The sequence below is a fragment of the Micropterus salmoides genome, unplaced genomic scaffold, assembly GCF_014851395.1.
Source record: "Micropterus salmoides isolate LMB-PRFRI ecotype aquatic unplaced genomic scaffold, ASM1485139v1 Ms_hic_scaffold_9, whole genome shotgun sequence".
In the NCBI taxonomy this organism is placed as follows: domain Eukaryota; kingdom Metazoa; phylum Chordata; class Actinopteri; order Centrarchiformes; family Centrarchidae; genus Micropterus; species Micropterus salmoides.
The window spans coordinates 5,301,797-5,317,775 of record NW_024044681.1 but is presented as its reverse complement, the minus strand read 5'-3'; the positions used below and the strand labels follow the sequence as shown (position 1 = coordinate 5,317,775).

Sequence of the window (15,979 nt, the reverse complement as noted above, 5' to 3'; positions counted from 1 at the left end):
GATTACTTTTCTAGTCTTTAGGGGGGACCAGTATCTGTCTCAGTGTGTGACAAACACAGGGATGTGGTGTTTGTTGAGATCCTCCTGAGTTTCTCTGATACTCCAGACATGCATGGAATCACTATGTTTCGTTTACTCTTCTTTTCCTCCTCCCCCGTAGTGTTGGTGTTCTGGATCTTGGGGTGGTGAGGGACCCGGCTTTGATTCCCACCAAGACATCCGCCAGTGTGTCCCTGAGCAAGACACTTTACCCCTGGTTGCTCCAGAGGCGTGCGACCTCTGACATTTATAGCAAAATAAATGGCTTTGGATTAAAGCGTCAGCTAAATGAGTAAATGTAATCTTGTGGCTGTTTTCACAAAGGTCCATTTAGGGTACCCACAGGCTGTACGGGCCCCCGTCAGGTGGATCTGTTAGTTATCTCGGGCTTGGTCACACGTTGGTATGTTGTTTACTCTGTGGTGCCAGCCCGTTCCCCCTCCCCGACTCAGGACATATGGACACATGGTCAAGACCGATCAGCGTCCGTTTGCAACGCACTGGGGATCCCTATAGCGGAAGCCCTGTAGCGTCAGTTTTTGGCGGTATAGGCAGGTATATGATATTTAACAGAAAAGAGATCGGGGTTCGTGTGAAACAAAAAGTCAACATTAAATATTTTTATTTAAGTTAGGCAAGTTAAGTAAATTATTATTTAACTGACCGCGGAGCCCTAAACGTCAATAAATGACGCAAAAGGGGCACCCAAGGCGTTAAAAGGCAACGGCAAAGGACCTTGACCAAGCGTCAATATGTGACGAGTCGGGAGTGACAACGTGTTGGCGGTGCAGGGTTCTGATGACTCCCTAGCTTATGCTCCAGTGGGACGTCTGAGTCCAGTCAAGTCCTTACGGTGTCTCCTGCCTCCATGGAGGGGATACGTGTAAACAAAGAGTTCACACCATGGTTTCATCTGGGTCCAGTTTCAGTCCTTGAACCTTGTTCACAAAGTCTATGGGGGTTGGGAGGTGGTGAGGCGTGTTGTTGACCAAGGGGACTAAATAACTGCAATTTACCTACATCTGCAGGACAGGGACACTTTGTCGATGACAACAATGTTCATATTTTGGACAGGGAGGACAGATGGTTCAAAAGAGACGTGACACAGGCCATTTACACCTGATTAGAAAGACCATTGCTAAACCGTGGAGGAGGGCTAACCCGGAAAGTCCACTAAGTCTGGCTGTGTTGCGTCACTGTTGCCCGGCGTCAACCTCCACTGGAAGCGTCTGAGACACGTTTCAGGAGCGGAACACGTTTGTCCTTTTTGTGCTTCTACCCGGCCTACCGGCTACGGCTCTCTCCGACCCACGGTTTTGTTCCGTTGTCCACTCAGCTGCATATCCCACAGGGAGCATTTTGGAATCAGAGAATCACTTTACCTTTTTTTGCTGACATGTTTAAATTTAGTTGATTTGGTAATTAGTGCTTGATCATTGTGCTTCTACTATGATTAAGTATCTACGTCCACAACGAACCAAGAGGTACCCATCACCCGGGTAACGAGCCCACAGGTTTTAAACAGCTGGGACTCCCAGCCGGTCAGTCAGAACTGAAGAAGCCTCCAGTCTGAGGAGTGAAAGCAGTTTGTGGATAAACAGAAACAGACTTGGTGAATTAACGCTGCCGTACATGAAGTAAAGAAAGTATCAGCTGTGCAGAGCGATGAGCAGGCTGCGACCTTCCTCACATTAACACGTGACTCTAACAAAAAGTCTGATGTCGTCTCCACATGGTTTTCCATCGTTTGACCTCTGACTGCAGCTGTGTCACAAGTTAGAATTTAAATGTTGTCCTCAAACACCGTCAGTAGAATCAGATTACACAATCAATAACTCGCAGTCAGGAAATGCTTCTCCAGCTGAACGCAGGGATGTTATGACAGGAATCTTGAGTTATGAGGCGCGTTGATTACGATGCTGACCGAGGCTTCACACCACAAACACAGAGGACAAAACACAATCTGCTTTTTATAGTGTAGCTGCTGCTGGTTCTGCAGGACCGAGTCAGAAAACTGGGAAACGCATCCAGGAAACTTGGCAGAGGCGCACACGCACTCAGCCAGCTGCGACGTGGCAGTCCGAGGCTCAGAGATTTGGAGGTTTTGGAGGTTTGGGGCTCAGAGTTGACAGATAGTTCAGCTCCTGAGTCGTTCGTCCTCTCCGTCACTGAAATGCCTTTGAAGCAGCGGCAGCCAATGAGACGAGAGCTTTCTTTCACCTCGATTAAACTCCGGCAGCCCGGCGTGACCTCACAGTTTCTGTTTCTGATCGCTGATGTCATTTCCATCAACAGATGTTTTTATAAACTCAGCATTTAAAATAAGCAGGATTCAGGTTTCAAACTCAGAACAGGTGTCTCTGACTCTGTCAGCTGGTCTGAGATCCTCCACAGTCCCTTGTTTGTTCAAAAGATGATATTAAACGTCTGTAAGGGAAATAATCCAGAGAGCTGGGGTCAGTAAACACACTCATGTTAATCTGAAACGTGTCATTCTGGTCAGTTATTGATTAAATATCGGTTAAATATTGATTGTCTTAGTTCCTTCGCTCACAACAATCAAAAATCTGGACCCTGTTCAGAAGCATTCTCTATGGGCCCCTCTCCACATCCACAGCTGTTCGTTCTAGCATCTTTGGGGCCCTCCTCACATGAGGGCCCTGTCTATTCAGTCCCCTGTCCCCCCTAGTCCTGTGCGCCTCTGGACCTTCTGGTTGAGCTTAATAACTTTATTAAACTCATAATAAGATTTGATATTTTTATTGATAAACTGTCTGCCAAGAAACTTGCATGTAATTTTATTTCTTTTTATATGAAGACAGTTTTACTGCCTCCATGTTGTGTTTGAACTCTTCAGCCGCTGAAATGCTTCACAAACTCTAAATCCAGAGCCTCGGGTTACTTTATTCTACAGTTTTACAGGTTTTTTTCAAACAATGCCGCCTTTCCTCAAAACTCTAAACACAAATCCAGAACTTCAATAAAACCATTTAATCCTGCTGAAAAGACAAACTTAGCCCTCACACAAAAAAAACACACTGTGAGAGAAAACAAACACCTGTAATAAGTCCTGTTGCTCGTGGTTCTGCAGCTCAGAAACCTTTTCACACGATGAACACAACAAAAGACAAAACAAGTACACATGTACATTTTTATTCCTTAATGTCCTGAACACCACACCAAACAACAACAACTTAAGTATTCTGGCCCAGCATCCCGTCTCTGGTCAGGCCCGGGCCAGGCCGCAGGGGGAACGTCCTCTTGACTGATCCACTGCTGGCTCACATCTACTTAAATGTCTGGGCTTCTTCCATGGAGGAGGAGGAGAACATGGATCTGAGGTTCTCGGTCGTACTCTTTCCTCCGAATTTCATCAGAGACTACTCAACTCTTTGCCCTTCCCCTCCTCTAATCCTCCTCCTCCTCTCCGGTGTGCTCGACCTCTTCTCTCACGTCTTTCTGGATCTGTTGTTCCAGAACTGATCAGTTGTTCTCTGTGGCTCCACCTGGGGAACTGCGGGCTCAATGTCAGTCCTGAATGTCAGTGCGATGAAGGGGTCTGCAGTGACAGATCAATGACTCACGTGTCCAAACAGGGAACAGAGTTCACGGTTTATAGTTTAGGGAAATGATTGTGCTTTTTGAAAAATGGTGTTTGACATTTTAGTTCTGGCCTGGTTCCAGTGTTTAAACTATCGAACAGACTGTAATATATTTGTGAACGGCTGCAGAGCACGGCCCCCTGTTGCTACTGTAGGGGGGATTTGTTCAGTAAGCTGCTTCTGCAGCAGCTGTTAACCTTCAGGTCTGCAGAGTTACTGCTGTTTACACCATGAAGGCATCCTGACACAGAGAGATGAACCGAAGCTTTATTTGTGTTCAGATTTAGTGGACGACAGTACGTTGACCTGCGTGTTTAAAACATCGTGTCATGTGTTCATGATGTGGAGCTCTCTGGTCTGTTTTACAGTAAACAGCTGACGGGTGGTATCTGCAGGGCTGAGGTGGTAAGACACGTGGACCTACAGTCTCTATCTCAAACGCCAATCCTGAATCCACACAGTCTACATGATCTTCAGCATGACTTTTCTCACTTCCTTCAGTGGCCAATGAAAACACAGCTTAGTTCCAGCTTCTGACAGCATGACCTCGCGTCTGTTAGCACTTAAATGTAGAAAGATTCTGACCCAGAGATTCGTTCTGCTTCCTGATTTATTTATAGCAACAACACATCTGTTTCTGTCTGTTCTCAGATCAGTGATGACTCAGCGTGTTTTAAACTCTGCACCAGCAAATGATCTGCTGTTCAGTATTTACAACAAGATGAGGACACACCTCGATACCTGAGAGTCACTTCTGATACCAACACCTTTTACACAATTTTATTTTGTGAAGAAAAGAAGCCCAACATATCAAAGATACTTTGTTCACTCTACAGCCTCTGGGGTCACCTGAGAGTCGTTAGAGTCACCTGAGAGTCGTTAGAGTCACCCGAGAGTCGTTAGAGTCACCCGAGAGTCGTTAGAGTCACCTGAGAGTCGTTAGAGTCACCTGAGAGTCGTTATTGTCACCCGAGAGTCGTTAGAGTCACCCGAGAGTCGTTATTGTCACCCGAGAGTCGTTAGAGTCACCCGAGAGTCGTTAGAGTCACCTGAGAGTCGTTAGAGTCACCTGAGAGTCGTTATTGTCACCCGAGAGTCGTTAGAGTCACCTCAGAGTCGTTATTGTCACCCGAGAGTCGTTAGAGTCACCCGAGAGTCGTTATTGTCACCCGAGAGTCGTTAGAGTCACCCGAGAGTCGTTAGAGTCACCCGAGAGTCGTTAGAGTCACCCGAGAGTCGTTAGAGTCACCTCAGAGTCGTTATTGTCACCCGAGAGTCGTTAGAGTCACCCGAGAGTCGTTATTGTCACCCGAGAGTCGTTAGAGTCACCCGAGAGTCGTTAGAGTCACCTCAGAGTCGTTAGAGTCACCCGAGAGTCGTTAGAGTCACCCGAGAGTCGTTAGAGTCACCTCAGAGTCGTTAGAGTCACCCGAGAGTCGTTAGAGTCACCCGAGAGTCGTTAGAGTCACCTCAGAGTCGTTAGAGTCACCCGAGAGTCGTTAGAGTCACCCGAGAGTCGTTAGTCACTCGAGATCACATTGATGGTAAAGACCCGTGTGATGTCCAGACTCCTGAAAACCTGTAAAACAAAATACAACATTACCTTCACTATAGAACTCTGTGTGAAACCGTCTTTCATGGTTACTGAGACTGGTCTTGTTTTGGTCTCCAGGTCCTCTTTTAGGTTCTCTGAACTTGAACCAGAATGTGTTGGGGTCAAGATCCGACTCAGCTCGACGACGGCGCTACATTGAAGAGGCTGAACTATTTAACATTGAGGTAATGAACTGCTGAAGAGAGAGGGTGCTGAACTGTTGAATGTAGAGTTTACTGACTCTTTAAACTCTCTGTTGCTCCTCCAGGTTTTGTTGGCTGTGGACTACTCAGTTCTTCTTTTCCACGGCCGAGACCATATCCAGAAATATCTTCTGACACTCATGAACATAGTAAGTGAAAACTCAGATTTCTAATTCAGAGGTGAATGTAGAAGATGTTGCCTCAGTACTGAGTAGTGGTGAGTCTGGTTTAACCTCTAGGTGGATCTCAGAGATGGACGAATCATCTCCAAATCCACAAAGCTCGTACAGACTGGATGGTCAAACTTACACGACCTCTCCAGGATCACTGTGAGATGAACGAGCTGGTCGAATGTTCAACCACCAGGACACAGTCTAGTTTCACAGTCTGATCCAGCTCGCTCAAAATCCCCAAACAAATCTATGACTCAGTTTTTGGGACTCAATCTTCAGTCAAGCCTTCTGGTCGACCTTAATAACTTTATTAAACTCACAATGAAACTTAACTTGATATGATTTGATATTTTTACTGATAAACTGTCTGCCAAGAAACTCTCTTTCTTTGTTTATACCAGCTTTACTGTTGTCATGTTGTATTTGAACTCTTCAGCACTCACCTGAACATGAACAGTGTGATACTCAGCAAACCCTCTGGTAAACCTTTTTCAAAAATGGAAAGAATAGCTACTGCTCCCAACCCCCCATGTGACAGTGTAGAGGCTTCTAAACCAAGATGGTACTCCTCCCCTGCTGAGAAAACCTTTTTGAATTCATCCCTCTCCCAAGTCTCTCCTTCTTGTGGTTTTGGTTTTTCTGGCATCTCTACCTGTCTGACTCAGGAGTCTCCTGGTCTATCGAGACTGAAAGGCCTCTTCTTTAGCCCTGTGACTTCCCCGACTGCTTTGCCCTCTTGTGGGATTTGTGTTGCCACCACAAAGAGTGGTCTCTGGGCAGAACTCCCCTGGGATGCTGGAGAGGTTCTTCCAGAGTTGGAATATAAGCCTCAGCCGGATTTACCCAGTTCCCCCATCTTTGGCTTATTTAGGTAGCCTTATCAGCAAGGAAAGCAGGACACACAGGGGCAATGCAGCCTTAAACAGGTCCCTGTTTACAACAGCAAAATCACTGCTCCGAATGCTGACAGGAAACAAAGCTAATATAAAAAGGACTGATGTATTTTACAAAAGACGCCTGGGTAGGCTGCGTGGCATCTTCTGGCCTAACGAAGATCACAACCTTGGAGTAATAGAGAAACCAAAGGCAAGAACATCAGGAGTGAAATAAGAAGAGACAGCAAAAGGAAACCTGAAAGGCCAAAATGACCTGGGACAGAACTGCTGCAACTAACAAGATAAAGATTCCCAGCATACTTCAACATGTTGCCAAAATACAGGAGGGGATGAGGGGCTCATTGTGGCCCTATGTCCCACAGGGGGCCATTAAGTAAGTTATGCTTGGGTTTCTGGGCAACCTAATCCGACTCACCACCAGCTGATGATCAGTTGCCATCTCTATGTCTCTCTTCGCTCTGATCTTCAAAAAGTAAAGTTTCTGATCCGAAACCTCGAGCCCTTTCAGCTCCAATAACAAAGAAGCACTGACACACAAAGAGTCTGATCCTGCTGGGTCCAAGGTCCAGTCTCCTAATCCTCCAACCTGAAGATCAGCTCAGCAGGAATCACAGTGTCCGCAGGGAGTCAGCCCTCGTTTTTGTTGTGGATCAGCCCGGCCTGGTCCCATGGGTCAAAGGTCACCCACCAGACTCTCCCCTTTGTGCTCTCCTGTAAAGTCTGGATCAAAGTCAACAGACTGCTCTTTGTCTGGTCTCTCACCTGGAAGCAGTTTACCGTCATGACCTTAGCAGAATTGGTGCTGCATGCAACACACCAGCAACCCCCTCCTCCACTATAAGGCGCTGAAAAGAAAGGTAGAAATTTGAGATTATGATCTTGGATTTCCCAAAATTTAGAAATGATGGTCTGATAGATAGATGCATGGATTGATTTGCTCAAAATATATTGCAGACCCCCCCCCCCCCCCCCCCCTTTCTCTTTACTCTTGTGAAACTCTTTGTGACCTCGATCTGTGAAAGGTTCTACATTATATAAACTTTACTGACTTACTCTCGGTCTGTTCCAGGTCAATGAGATCTACCAGGATCATTCCCTGGGCGCCAACATCAACATTGTTCTGGTCAAAATCATCATGTTGTCTCCATCAAAGGTACTAAACGCTGTTTCAAAGCTACCGTAGGTTTCTGGATGTTAACATGTTCAGCTGCTGGAATGTCTTCTTCAGGAAGGACACGCTTTCTTAAAGGGGCGGCTGTGGTTCAGGAGGTAGAGCGGGTTGGCCGTTAATCGGAAGGTCGAAGGTTCAATCCCTGGCTCCCCCTGGTTGCGTGTCGAAGTGTCCTTGGGCAAGATACTGAACCCCGAATTGCGGCTATTCTGCCAGTGTATGAGTGAGTGTGAATGTTAGTTTCTGTTTGAGCACTTAGGCTCAGTGTATGAATGTGTGTGACTGGTGAATGCAGATGTAGTGTAAAAGCGCTTTGAGTGATTGAAAAGACTAGAAAGGCGCTATACAAGTACGGAGCATTTACATTTCTTAGTCAGGTTGATGTCCACAGGGCAGACGTTTTAAATGGATGGTGTGTAAACATGTCTCATTTATTGTGGGCGCCTGTGTTCTGTGTTCTCAGGTTTTGTTTTCACAAGAAAACAAGATCACGTTGTTAATCCTGATTTCACATAACTAGCTTTCACTTTCACTTTCACTTTAAAGTCCAGATACAGAGGGTCAGGGAGGTGGTGAAGACATGAAGACAGCCACCGTTTCCACTTTCCACCATTTTTACAGATTCCAGCCCTTTGTTCACTGCTGTGCCCCCCCCCCCCCGACTCATCCCCACCCGGGCTGATAGCTGCTTCCTTTCCAGTGTGTTATTCAAAAGATTAGAGTTTGTTGTGGGAAGTTTTAAGTACTTTAGAGTGTCCACTCTGTGTCCTGAGTACTACGTAGTAAAAACCCAAAGTGTCTCTCCAACAGTCCCTTGAGATGGTCTCTGTGGGGAATGCCCAGAAAAGTTTGGAGAACGTATGTGGATGGTCGTATCTCCAGCAGAGGGAGCAGAGTCACGCCGAGCAGCACGACCACACCATCTACCTGACCAGGCAGGAGTTCGGCCCCTCCGGCATGCAGGGTACTACTGCTAATACTACCATTAATACTACAAGTACTGCAACTATTAACACCATCTATCTGACCAGGCATAAGCTATGCCTCTCCGGCATGCAGGGTACTACTTCTAATACTACAAACACTACCACTAAAACTGGCTACCTGACCATCTACTGCTGACTAGGCAGTTTGGCAGCTTTGACATGCAGAGCACAACTGTTAACACTACTACTAATACTAGAAGTACTACTACTAAAATGATCTATCTGACAAGGCAGGAGTTCTGGCCCTCTGGCATGCAGGGTACTACCACTAATACTACAAATACTGCAACTACTAACACCATCTACCTGGTCGGGAATAAGCTCTGCCTCTCCGGCATGCAGGGTACTGCTGCTATTACTACGAGTACTACTACTACTAAGGCCACCTGCCTTAGCAGGCCCTGACCTCTGACCCCTGACCTGGGAGCTTTTGATCTCTGCAGGTTATGCTCCAGTTACAGGGATGTGTCACCTGCACCGGAGTTGTGTCCTCGTCTTTGAGGACGGTTTTTCCTCGGCCTTCGTAGCTGCACATGAAACAGGACACGTGTGAGACACACACACACACACACACACACACACACACACACACAAATCAACTGGCAGAACTTTTATACTTAGAACAAATCCACATTAATACAAAATGTACATTTTGAAAAACAACAATAAACAAAATCAAAATGACTCCCAGCTGCCGCGGCCATAAATTAATCCCAGGTGTCCAAGTAGGACTGTCTCCCTGTTTCCCTGTCTGTCTGTCTGTCTCCCAGTCTCCCTGTCTGTCTCCCTGTCTGTCTCCCTGTCTGTCTCCCTGTCTGTCTGTTTCCCTGTCTGTCTGTCTGTTTCCCTGTCTGTCTGTCTGTCTGTCTGTCTGTCTGTCTGTCTGTCTGTTTCCCTGTCTATCTGTCTGTTTCCCTGTCTATCTGTCTGTCTGTCTGTCTCCCTGTCTGTCTGTCTGTCTCCCAGTCTCCCTGTCTGTCTCCCTGTCTGTCTCCCTGTCTGTCTCCCTGTCTGTCTGTTTCCCTGTCTGTCTGTCTGTCTGTCTGTCTGTCTGTCTGTCTGTTTCCCTGTCTATCTGTCTGTTTCCCTGTCTATCTGTCTGTCTGTCTGTCTCCCTGTCTGTCTGTCTGTCTGTCTGTCTGTTTCCCTGTCTCCCTGTCTGTCTGTCTGTCTGTCTGTCTGTCTCCCTGTCTGTCTGTCTGTCTCCCTGTCTGTCTGTCTGTCTGTCTGTCTGTCTGTCTGTCTGTCTGTCTGTCTGTCTCCCTGTCTGTCTGTCTGTCTGTCTGTCTGTCTGTCTGTCTCCCTGTCTGTCTGTCTGTTTGTCTGTCTGTTTCCCTGTCTGTCTGTCTGTCTGTCTGTCTCTCTGTCTGTCTCCCTGTCTGACTGTCTGTCTGTCTCCCTGTCTCCCTGTCTGTCTCCCTGTCTGTCTGTCTGTCTGTCTCCCTGTCTCCCTGTCTGTCTGTCTGTCTGTCTCCCTGTCTGTCTGTCTGTCTGTCTGTCTGTCTGTCTGTCTGTTTCCCTGTCTGTCTGTCTGTCTGTCTCCCTGACTCTCTCCCTGTCTGTCTGTCTGTCTGTCTGTCTCCCTGTCTGTCTCCCTGTCTGTCTCCCTGTCTGTCTGTCTGTCTCCCTGTCTGTCTGTCTCCCTGACTGTCTGTCTGTCTCAGGTTAGGGATGGAACATGACGGCGAGGCAAACGACTGTGCTGACGACGTGCCGTTGGGCAGTATCATGTCTCCGCGGGTTCAGGCCACTTTTTATCGATACCACTGGTCCAGGTGCAGCTGGAGGGAGCTGCACAAGTACCTGGAGTCAGTACTAAAAGCAATACTACTAGCATACTTACTGTAATAAGAAGAATGGATGTTTGTGCCCTGATTCCATATCGGGCGACACCTGAACACACCTGTCCGTCTGTCTCTCTTCAGTACCTATGACTGTCTCCGTGACGACCCGTTCCACCACGATTGGCCGGCTCTGCCTCAGTTGCCAGGGTTTCAGTACTCCATGGACCAGCAGTGTCGCTTTGACTTTGGACCAGAATACAGCCTCTGCACCGCGGTGCGTCTTTCTGTCTGTCTGTACCCAGGTCATCTGGTGAGGGGTGACCTTTGACCTCTTGTACTGTCAGGAGGAGCCTCAAACCTTTATAGTGTGTAGTAACGCTGCAGCGTCTACAGCAGAAACTGCTCCTGGACAGTTTGTTAAACATATTTAAGGAAACTTTAGGACTGCGACACGTACAGATAGACTCAGAAACCACAGGGAGCACAAAGAAAACATGTAAGATCCAGTTTCAGGATGAAAAACCTTCCAGCTCTGATACTTTAAAATCAAACAGGAGTTCAGTCTTTGAGTTTTGGGATGTTTTTCAGTGAGACTGACTGCAGATGTGACCTGCTGATGTGTTTTTGGGTTGGAGGCCAACACCACATCTGGTCAGGATCTTAACTAAGAAACATTTCAGCGGTCTGTAATCTGATGACGTCTTTGTTCTGGGAGTTTCCAACATTTCAACCTGAAGATGAAATTCTTTTGCTTTAATCGTTAAGGTTGTTTGACTTTCCTCTCTCAGGTCTGTGATTATCATGTTTGTGTTGAATTGATTCATTTTCACAGTTTCTTTCAGGTCTGACATGATTTAACAAGTCAGAATCTGCGGTTTGTTCCTACCCACGGGTTTCAGTTGCAGCTTTTGTTCCTGCAGACCGAGTGAACATCTCTGTGTTCTTCTGATGTTTATAGTTTATTGTTGTATTTTGATGTGTTCTGTGTACGTGTGTTTGTCTCCAGTACCCGACCCATGATCCTTGTAAACAGCTGTGGTGCAGCAACTACAACAACCCGTTCTACTGTAAGACCAAGAAAGGCCCCCCGCTCGACGGGACAAAGTGTGGACCGGGGAAGGTGAGGACACATAATCCAGACGTCAACTGTTGCAATTCTATCAACAAAGTTGAGGCTTTCCTCTGATGTCAGCAGTTAAAAGGAAAAACGTTCTCTTTGGATTTGTTGACCTGCTAGCGGTTCGGCTCTGGAGATAAATGTTTGTCCACCACGTTGGTTCAGACTGAAACATCTCAGCAGCTGTTGGATGGGTTGTAACCCTCACCACATTTCTAGAGACCCAACCCAGGACTGTAGACTCTTAAGATGATGATACACGGGGCAACTTTTTGAGCAATGTTGCTGGGCAATCTTGCCAGTGGCAAGTCCGACTATGTTTTGAACGGATAGCGGCGGTGCAGGACGGGTGGCGGAGTGGTGGGGTAAGGGGATTACAGTAGTAATCTTTACTCCTTATTACCATTGACAGCAATGTTGCCCTGCAAGATTGCTCTAAATGTTGATCTGTGTATCATCAGCTTTAGACCTTGGACCTCCAAACTTTGTGCTAAGCTAGGCTAACCACCTCCTGAATCCAGCTCTGTGCTGAACCTCCTTCCTGTTTCTGGTTGCAGCACTGTTTCAAGGGCTTCTGCATGAAGTTGACCCCTGATATGCTGAGACAAGATGGCGGCTGGGGTTCATGGAGTCCGTACGGCAGCTGCTCCAGGACCTGCGGGGGCGGGGTCAGGTTCCGGGCCAGGCGCTGCGACAACCCAATGTAAGTGAGCTGTCACTCATCTGTGTCTGTCACAAAACAGATCAGATCAGAGAGGCTAATCTTTTGTTGTTCTCAGTCCAGCCAACGGGGGGCGCACCTGCTTCGGAAATAGTTATGAGTTCGAACTGTGCAGCCGAGAAGAGTGTCCCCCACTGACGGACTTCAGGTCAGTAGATCTGCTGTTCTCTCTGTTTCACTGCGTGCCGTTCTGTCGCATTCTGATTAGGCATGTTGCTTTGTCGTGTGCAGCTTTGTCATGCATTGCTTTGTCGTACGTTGCTTTGTCGTACGTTGCTTTGTTGTGTGCAGCTTTGTCGTAATTTGCTTTGTCATACATTGCTTTATTGTACGTTGCTTTGTTGTGTGCAGCTTTGTCATACGTTGCTTTGTCGTACGTCGCTTTGTCGTATGTCGCTTTGTCGTACATTGCTTTGTCGTACGTTGCTTTGTTGTGTGCAGCTTTGTCATACGTTGCTTTGTCGTACGTCGCTTTGTCGTATGTCGCTTTGTCGTACATTGCTTTGTCGTACGTTGCTTTGTTGTGTGCAGCTTTGTCGTACGTTGCTTTGTCATATGTTGCTTTGTCGTACGTTGCTTTGTTGTGTGCAGCTTTGTCGTACGTTGCTTTGTCATATGTTGCTTTGTCGTACGTTGCTTTGTTGTACGTCACTTTCTCGTACATTGCTTTGTTGTACGTTGCTTTGTCGTACATTGCTCTGTCGTACATTGCTTTGTTGTGTGCAGCTTTGTCGTAATTCGCTTTGTCGTACGTCGCTTTGTCGTATGTCGCTTTGTCGTACGTTGCTTTGTTGTACGTCGCTTTGTTGTACGTTACTTTGTCGTACATTGCTTTGTTGTACGTTGCTTTGTCGTACATTGCTCTGTCATACGTTGCTTTGTTGTACGTCGCTTTGTCGTACGTTGCTTTGTTGTACGTTGCTTTGTTGTACGTCACTTTGTCGTACATTGCTCTGTCATACGTTGCTTTGTCATACGTTGCTTTGTCGTACGTTGCTTTGTTGTACGTCGCTTTGTTGTACGTCACTTTGTCGTACATAATTTTGTCGTACATTGCTTTGTTGTGTGCAGCTTTGTCGTAATTTGCTTTGTCGTATGCCTCTCTGTCGTGCATTGCTTTGTCGCATGTTGCTTTGTCGCATGTTGCTTTGTCATGCGTTGCTTTGTCATGCGTTGCTTTGTCATGCGTTACATATCCCAGCAGTCTGTCTGTTTGTTGGTCATTTGTTGTTTTTCTCCTTCAGGGAGGATCAGTGTAAAGTCTGGAATCCATTTTATGAACATGAAGGAAAGAAACATCACTGGCTGCCGTACCAACACCCTGACCGTAATACACACTCTGCACACACACACACACACACACCGACACACTTTATACACATTTTTCCAAACTCAGAGATTAGATGAAAGTTTCCTCTCTGCTGAGTGAGTGTGTGTGTTCACATGTTAAACTCATCAGTCAGGAATCTGTTATTGGAAGGAAACTTGTGGCCTCTCCTCCCTTTAACTCTTTAAAGTCTGAACATATTTTGGTTTCCGTCTCTTTTAATGTTCCCCCTTAAATGTTCCACCTTAAGCAGCTCTGACTCTTTCATGCTGTGATAATAATAATACACATCATATACACTGAACAAAATTATTATTATCTCGGCAAAGGAGAAGTGCTCACTAACACAGATTTTGACAGATTTTTGAACAATATTTGAGAGAAATAAACCTTTTGTGTTCATAGAGAAAGTTGTAGACCTTTGAGTTCAGCTCAGGATGAATGGGGGCAAAAACAAAAGGGTTGCCTTCATAATTTTGTTCAGTCTAATTAAAACGTCCTTGTGCATCATCACATTATCGTCTTCCTGCGTTTGCAGCTGACGAACGCTGTCGTCTGTACTGTCAGTCGAAGGAAACGGCGGCGGTGGTTTCCATGAAGAGAATGGTGCATGATGGGACGCCGTGTTCCTATAGCGACGGCCACAGCGTCTGCGTCCGAGGAGAGTGTGAGGTCTTTATTTTGTCTTAGTTTCTCACCTTCTTTAGTCTCTGTGGTTATGATGATGTCATTCCATTGGTAGAGAAAGTAAAACTTTATGAAGTTGTTAAAATATTATTGTTATATGTCCTAACGTGATATGTGATATGATTGTTTTAATGTTTTTCATTACAACAGCTTGTTGCTCCTCTCTCTGCCTAAAGGGACTGTGAAAACTATTTATATTTATTTCTTTTATATTTTATCTTCCAATGAAAACGTTTTATGTATCCATAACACAGCATAGACGGGTTCAGAATAGCAAAGTATAGAGCTCACAGAACTGAGATCCAGATCAAATCAATCTGTAATTCTGTCCTCTAGACCTGAGACAGTCCACCCCAAACCACCAGGCAATGTCACACTCACCACCCAGCAGTTTGGACAGTCTGGAGTATAAAGACAGAGAGGAGCAGTAGTGCTATAAATACTACAGTGGCAGAAATACTACCTCTATTTGTAAGCTAGTAGTTTACAGTGGTACAGTGTTTGGGGCAAATTTACGCCTTCATTCATGTATCCCCTGTTCTGTCCTACTAAAGCCTCGCTAAACTAATGCTAAGCTAATGTTAAGCTTAGTTAACTGTCCATCAGTGAAGATGGAGACTCGGGAGGACTTAATCTGTCGCTGCCCTGGGTCGTGGAATGAGTGAAATTTACTTTTACATTTACTCTTTTGGTAGATGCTCTTGTCCAACGCCACGTACATCAGGGATCAACATACAAGCATCAGTAAAGCATCAGTAGATCACAAGATCTACAAGTGACAATACGTACTAGTACGAGCTAATAGCACGTATGACATCAATGGGGTAAATACCTGGAGGAAGAAGTGAGTTAACAAATAAAGTGCATGTTAGAGGCTCGAGGTGTTATCAGAGGAAGTTGGGGAGCCAGTGGAGGTCACTGAGTAACAGAGGGACACGAGTCCTTTTGGGCTGATCAGAAACCAGACGGGCTGCTGAGCTCTGAACCATCTGTAGGGGTTTCACGGCACAAGCTGGAAGAGCTGCTAGGAGGGCAGAGAGGTAACCATGGCCTGGACCAGGAGCTGGGTAGTACTGAGTAAGCAGCAACATGGTCTGAGAAGGACAGCTGGTCATCAATCATGACACCCAGGTTTCTCACCATCCTGGTTGGAGTGTTGGTTGAGGAGCCTGTTTGTAGTTTGATGTTATGGTGGATAGATTGTATAGTCTCAGAAACTGAACTAACTCTGTAAGATTTAGAGCTGAAGTGGGGTTTCACTTCTCTGTGCTGTTGGTGGACAGCTGTTACATCTGTTCACCGACCTTCAGTAACTTAGAAACAGATTCTCCGCCTCTTTATTTTCCCTGACAACTCTGGAACACGGTCCTGTCTGTGAGGATGAAAACCCAGCAGATGTAAAGTTTCACCAGGTGAATGGTGGAGAGAGGTGGACCGGCGTACTTCACCCAGTGTCGCCTCCATGTCCCAAACAGAGACTGGGTAACAGAAGTGGACGTAGTCACCGTGACGTCCCCTACTGGTTTGTGGACGATCCTTTTGAAGCCTCCAGTTTGGCATTTTGGCCACCACCATTGTGTTTTTTTGGAACCGGACGTGACCATATTTGGACGAGACGGTGGAGCTAGCTAGCTTGGTTAGCAAGGTGCATCTGTAATTCACGTTAACTATGATATTAG

The 15,979-nt window shown here is 46.3% G+C and overlaps 1 protein-coding gene across 3 annotated transcripts in view; it reads left to right on the top strand.

The window, feature by feature from the left end:
• The window catches only part of LOC119895121 (A disintegrin and metalloproteinase with thrombospondin motifs 2-like), a 31,636-nt gene that overhangs the window by 8,337 nt on the left and 7,320 nt on the right, over positions 1-15,979 (top strand). For 2 of the 3 annotated variants that reach the window (XM_038707991.1, XM_038707993.1), the window contains 12 exons: positions 5,314-5,420; positions 5,504-5,587; positions 7,577-7,660; positions 8,489-8,738; positions 9,108-9,213; positions 10,329-10,472; positions 10,590-10,722; positions 11,455-11,568; positions 12,123-12,268; positions 12,345-12,434; positions 13,531-13,613; positions 14,152-14,285. In XM_038707991.1, the coding sequence (XP_038563919.1) occupies positions 5,314-5,420; positions 5,504-5,587; positions 7,577-7,660; positions 8,489-8,738; positions 9,108-9,213; positions 10,329-10,472; positions 10,590-10,722; positions 11,455-11,568; positions 12,123-12,268; positions 12,345-12,434; positions 13,531-13,613; positions 14,152-14,285 (1,475 nt within the window). The remainder of the gene's footprint in view (positions 1-5,313; positions 5,421-5,503; positions 5,588-7,576; positions 7,661-8,488; positions 8,739-9,107; positions 9,214-10,328; positions 10,473-10,589; positions 10,723-11,454; positions 11,569-12,122; positions 12,269-12,344; positions 12,435-13,530; positions 13,614-14,151; positions 14,286-15,979) is intronic. The other variant, XM_038707992.1, reaches the window with a different exon arrangement.